This window comes from Mugil cephalus, chromosome 11 (assembly GCF_022458985.1).
Source record: "Mugil cephalus isolate CIBA_MC_2020 chromosome 11, CIBA_Mcephalus_1.1, whole genome shotgun sequence".
NCBI lineage: Eukaryota > Metazoa > Chordata > Actinopteri > Mugiliformes > Mugilidae > Mugil > Mugil cephalus.
In genome coordinates this window covers 2,707,120-2,713,158 of record NC_061780.1, presented here as the reverse complement: position 1 = coordinate 2,713,158, position 6,039 = coordinate 2,707,120, and the positions used below count along the sequence as shown (strand labels likewise).

General features: G+C 39.7%; 1 protein-coding gene across 2 annotated transcripts; it reads right to left on the bottom strand.

The window, feature by feature from the left end:
- Window positions 1–823: 823 nt before the first annotated feature.
- Window positions 824–5,323, bottom strand: hapln2 (hyaluronan and proteoglycan link protein 2). Of its 2 annotated transcripts, none has more exons than XM_047598021.1 (6): window positions 5,078–5,323; window positions 4,762–4,805; window positions 3,076–3,432; window positions 2,704–2,820; window positions 2,438–2,620; window positions 824–1,489 (listed from the first exon to the last, which is right to left on the bottom strand). In XM_047598021.1, the coding sequence occupies exons 1-6, from the start codon at window positions 5,119–5,121 to the stop codon at window positions 1,212–1,214; spliced, it is 1,023 nt and encodes a 340-aa protein (XP_047453977.1). In that variant the 5' UTR covers window positions 5,122–5,323; the 3' UTR covers window positions 824–1,211. The 2 variants fall into 2 exon arrangements, with proteins under 2 accessions (XP_047453977.1, XP_047453975.1); XM_047598019.1 differs by having other exon boundaries at window positions 4,762–4,866; window positions 5,078–5,317.
- Window positions 5,324–6,039: the final 716 nt, after the last annotated feature.

The window sequence follows — 6,039 nt, the reverse complement described above, 5'->3', positions numbered from 1 at the left end:
GTTTATCACCCATGGAATGATTTAGGCAGGAGTCTAGCTATGACCTTTTTAACTCATAACAACTCATTATTAACCTATAAAAACCTACTTCGCAAACAAGTATGCAGTTAGATTTAGCTGTTTAAGTGAGTTCTCAATCATATAGTGACATTCACATGGACAGTAATACTCCTATTAGTCATAATAATAGCCTAGAAAAAAAATGCTCATGTAACCGCTTTGATCAGAGCAAATTGGCCAGACTCAAAGGACTTTCCAGTCTTCTTGAGAGTGGAATGACCTGTAAAAATATTGGTGCTGTAACCATGTAAATGCTTTTCTGTTCTGAGAATCTTCTTTACTCTTTGTGGGGTAAACATCAAGTGGCATGATGAGTTCATTGGGAAGTGTGAAGGATTTCAACTGGGATGAATAAATATTGTCCATATAAACATAGCATTCTTGAGCTTCCTTCACAAATTTATCATTATCATGTAACGGTATTCACTCAGGAATTGGAGCAGCACTTGATGACGTCTGTGTTCTTGGATACTTGGCTGTACCAAGTCCACACAAGTGACTTCCCTGTGCATCCTCAATAAAACTGGCTGAGCAAGTACACATCCGTAAATTTGACTGCACTTGGTAGGATGCCATGTCCGTATATTTGCTCATATGGGTACGTCCTGCTTACCCTGATCAGCATGTGTTGCCCACGGTGTGTAAAGTGTACACATAACACAGTAACAGAAACTTAAACGTAGGCAGTGCCCCAGTCGCCCCCCCCCCCCACACACACACACAAAAACAAATAAACAGTTTATTGTCGAATCAATACAGTTTCATGTGAAGATACTTGTATTTAATAAATTAATTAACATCATGTAGTTAATACGCATATGAGCCATTTTATCCTTTGAATCCCTTTAAACTGCTTGATTGAGCTCACAGGGTCACGTTTAATTCACGCAGTGCTGTCATGAAGGCTATTACATGGTTAGTGGAATATGGTCGTATATGTACATCAACACAATTTTTACAGATTACTTTTAGTCTCCCAATTATTCACTTTTGTCCTAACAGACTGTGTAATCTAACAGACTGTGTAATCTAAAATAATTAACGGACACTGTTAGCATCCAGTGATATTAAACTTAAAGCTGTAGTATAAACTGCGCAGTGAAGTCTTGGTCTCTCTGGGTTTCACACATAAATAGGGGGTGTGGGGGGGGCTACCTGTAGCAATACGCTCCATAGAGATGTGTTGTCTTATTGGGGAATCCAAATGAGCGCACCCCTGCCTCTGGAATGCCTCCACATCGCTTCCTGGGGTTGCTGATGGGGAACCGCACACTGCCGTCCTTTAGCCAACCGCCATCGCACTGATCCTGCTTTTGGAAATGCCAAGCTGCGTAAAGCTGGCCAACCAATGCCAACTCAGCCCCCTGATGTTTACAAGCATGTCCTGCCTGCTCGAAGGAGAAAGATCCCGACATGTAGAAGACAGACCCTATGAGACCAGGAAAGACTTATATAAGCACACACAGAGAATCTGGTTGCATCATCTAAATGCAGACATGACTTTGTTCAAAAACTGTGTGTAGTTTTTTTGTAAGGTCAAACTTCCAGAAAAAAAAAAGTGAAGTGATTCCCAGCAGATGAACTTCCTTTATGTCATGCTACCAGACTCTAATGTCCTCTGTCAGTCTGTCAAGCTACAGTCAGTCCTACTAAAGGTCAGCTTTCTGCTACACAGAGTTGACATCATAAATCACTAGACTGCAACACTAAAAATTATGTAACAACATCCTTCTTCAACAACATTGCCACTATTTAGAAAATCCACATTGTGACAACTTCCCTGGAATCTGGCAATTGTTTCATCAACAGAAATGAGCGGTACTTGGAAATGAGTCCGGTGTTGAAGGTAGAAGGAACTGTCACTGCAATGCCAGTGTTATTAATCAAGAATAAAGGTGACTATAATGCAATTTATCAACCCCTCCTCTTATTATTTTTTTGTTCTGTGCAGCTGTTTAATCTGTCACTTTGCTGTGGTTTCCAGATCACATGCTATCATATGTGCATGTTATGCACATCTCATATTGAGGCGTGGTTTCAGAACTGAATCCACTAACAGAGAAAGGCTGCACAAGACTGCTTTCTCTGCCCAGAGTTAACTTATTCTTTAATATTCAGAGGATAGAAGCTCCACCATTGTCCAATAGGTCTCTTTCCTTTGAACAAATGACATTAAAAGACAGAAAAATAACCATACGGTGTGATAGTACCTCAATACTTTTTGTCATTTCTATAATGTCTGTGGTTCTCTGCAGAATAAGTTTCTGGATTACACAGTTTTAAGCAAATATTGCTGAAACAAGGAAGTATATTATATATATAGTGAATATTCAATTCTGTCTCTTTAAGGTCCAGGCTAACTTGCTTCAGTGCTCACCAGCAGTTTGGGAGGTGAAGCAGAAAGCATCGAACCGATCACGATTCTTATCTTTTGTCCCATAACTGCGAATGCCTGGGTTCTGTTCCACTCCACACACGGGTCGAGGTAGAATGATCGGGTAACGTACGGTGCCATCCTGAAGCCAACCAGCATTACACCAGTCCAGACCATCTGCCCAAGCTGCAGGAGGAGATCAGGATGTGATCTAAGACACATTATAAAGCTGTAGACAACCTTGATTGATAAGACATGAACTTTGTTACCCCTGAAAAGCTGGTCATACGTGGCTAATGTGCCATCTTGCTCTGCACAGGCATCCTTGGCTTCATGGAAAGTGAATCTGTAGCGGCCATTTTTACTCTGATATGGGAAAACCACACCTAGAAACAGAAAGCCTGTTGTCAGTGTTTATTCTCCCATAAACTGCCCCTATTTATCTGAATACCCCTATGTGGAACTGGTGTGAGAACACCTCAAACAAACATACTGGATCATCTGCACTAGTATTATCATATTTAGCTGTTGCACAAAGGACAGGTAAAACTATACTCATGTATACTATGATATGTGAACTTGATCATTTCAGACACCAGATCAAGAGATAGACCAGATGGGGTTGTTGTTGTTTCAGTTACCTTCAATCCTCAAAGTAATGACAACATTCTCATCCTCAATGCCATTGACGAGCTCACAACGATACATGCCCCCATCTTCCAGTGCAAGATTACTGAGTTGCAAGGAGGCATCCATAGAGTGGGCCTTCCGGAGAGAAGCCCTCTGTCCAAGATGGCCGTATGGCTTGAAAGCACGTGCATTTGATATCATGATGATGTTCTCCGGCCCAACAAATCCAGGCTCCAGCTTTGTCCATTTAACCTTGTAATGGCTTGGTCTGGATATGAGGATACAGGGCAACGTGACATTATCTCCCCTCCGACCGGTAATTTCTGGGTAAACCAGTGGCTCAAGGAGATATTTTAGTTTCCTGGGTGCTGTGGGTGAAATAGCATCCTGTCAGTGCCATGGTGTTACTATCAAAAAGGTAAGCATGATACATTAAAATAAAAGCCAATGAAAATTAAAATAGTAAAAAAAAAAAAATAAAAGATGTTTTTTGTTCAAGCTTTATGTTGTGGTCACATTAAAAAAATGACACCCTACATATCAAAGTTTAACTGGCTTTGTGCCAGTGCTCCAGTGACTTGGTGACATGTCAACTACAGCCATGGTGACGTCACCCACTGGATTCTAAATCTCGAAAATGAAGGCCAAAACCTAAAAAAAAATAAATGAATGACAAGCAGTTGTCAAGAATAGTGAAATAAACTATTGCGACCGTTTTTAAACCGGGCTGTAAAACACATTTAATATCGCTGTAAAGTTGAGCTTTTTAACATGGGGGTCTATGGGGATTTGCTCCCTTTTGGAGTCACCCTCAAGCGGCCTCTGCTCGCCCTACCAGATCAGCTCAGGTGAGTATCCGGCGCTTCCAGATGAGTTTTATTTATTTTTCACAATATGCTTGAAAGAGATAGCTTGATAAAGTTTTTTATTTATAATGTTTAATCTTCCACAAAACACAAAAAATACGATGACAGCACATTATTCATAAAAAAATAAAGTAATAAAATGACAAAATAATTTGAGTTCAATCCGTTAATTTTTCAAGTTTTATCTTCAAAAAGACTAAATAAAAATAAAGCTTTATCAATTAAAGAATAAAAGTGCAAAACAAACCCGCTAAGGTGCTCTGCTAACCGCTAAAACTGCGTCTTCCTGTTGTGCAACCAGAAATTCGATACGAACAAATAAATGTTTGTATCTGCAAACCTCGAAAAGATAACCGAGATGGAGAATCACTCATAAATACTAAAGTGCAAAATACGCAACAATCAGACTAGTTAGCAGATTAATCATAGCTCTTGTGGTCTGTGTCACCGCTGTATGTAGCTGGTGCGCGTCAGCTACGTAGTGAGGCTCTGCGCAGGCTCTGCATAGCTCTCTGTGTTAATGCAGGAGCCTCTGCATAAATTGCAGGTAAAACTAATGAAGACATCCAGCAACACCCATGAGCACAAGAGCAATATGTGAGAACAGCTTTAGCCGCTCATAGTGTGAACATATCATAAGTGGGAAGACTGACCTGGTTGCATGTGTTAGATTAATGTCAAGCCATCCATTACATTCCTGAATGTTTGATTATCTATGACTTAAAGTCTCGTGTTTCAAGTAATTAGTTTTGCAACTCAAACAGTGCAGGTCATGTGGCACATTTGGCACTGACAATGTTTTCTGAAGCCAAGACAACTTTAGAACTCTACCTTCTCTGTTGGGGTTATATACAGCTGAAGACCAGGTGAAGCAGCTGGTTGTCATGAGAAGAATCACAACACAGTTCATTACAAAGGCCATCACTCTTCCAGCTCCTGTGATTCATCAGAAAACACAACATACAGTAGATCTTACTGTGATTCAGTCTCATGTACACAGAAAGAATTACACTTTGTCAGTCAATAAAACATTCTGTCGGGAGTAATTGTTGTACATTTCTGACAGGTTTTTGGCATAGCATGTTAAACTATGGGGTACCAAGTCTACTTCCTTCAGTTTTAAATCAGAAAGGGCAAACACAGAAACCTGTAGAGATGAGATGATGCAGTTGTCCGGTCATCCTCCTGCATTGTCTGAAATGACGAAGAGCTTTTTTCAAAGTGTCCAATCAGAAAACTCAGAAGATTCCTGGATTATTCTGAACATTCTTCATCCCTACTCTTCATCTCTGATGTCCTCTATCCAAAAGCAGAATGCTCAGCTCATTCTCACACCCTCTCTAGCTCTCTCTCTGTCTCTGTCTTTCCTCACTCTGGTCATATGGCCCACGCTGTGATCAACAATGTGTAAACAGGACTGTTGTCCTCTCTGGCCCAGATGTTAATGACTAAATGAGCGTCTGACATTTAGAGGCTTTGTTTCTGTTTTCCTCTTGTCCTTTTCTTCTTTTTGTGTTGAAACATGGATAAAATGATAAAAGGACTGAGATAATTCAGTCTGAGCTGTTTAGACTAATGGCTGCTGCTATTACTGACTATCTTTACAAACTACCTCATACAGAAAACCTTTTAATCTGCTATGTCTACATATACACTGTGACCTGTTTATTTTATTGCTTATTTTTTTATACAGGTAAATGTTTTCATCTGCTGTGCACTTACTATTTACTTTAGTGTTTAGTGTTAATTTCTGTCTTTATCTGTTGTGCCTGCTTTTTACCTCTTCACCATGGTTGAAAGTTTTTTTTGATTCCTTTGTAAGTCTGGTGCACGTGAAGAAATTCACAATAAAGCTAGACTTATACTTTGGAGTTCATATCAGTATTTAAAAAATGGCCAGTTATTGCAGGTCTTAAATTTCCTGCAGCTTTAAGGTGCAAATTGTAACTGTCAAAACAACACTTTGTCAGTTAATGTTAGTAAAGTAGACTGTTGTTATATAAATGTGACTTACTTATATAGAGGTATTATTTGCACCCTACAATTTTTTCTACATTTCCGCATAAAACTGACTGATCAGATTCTCACGCAAGTACACAAAGAACACGA

Bases quoted from the DNA above. Each gene is read 5' to 3' on its own strand.
- hapln2 (XM_047598019.1), bottom strand. From the start codon at position 5,111: ATGACCGGACAACTGCATCATCTCATCTCTACAG. The intron at 2,821-3,075 runs GTAACTGAAACA...TTCTGTTTCTAG, and splicing joins CATTACTTTGAGGATTGAAG to GTGTGGTTTTCCCATATCAG. The intron at 2,621-2,703 runs GTAACAAAGTTC...CTCCTCCTGCAG, and splicing joins GTATGACCAGCTTTTCAGGG to CTTGGGCAGATGGTCTGGAC.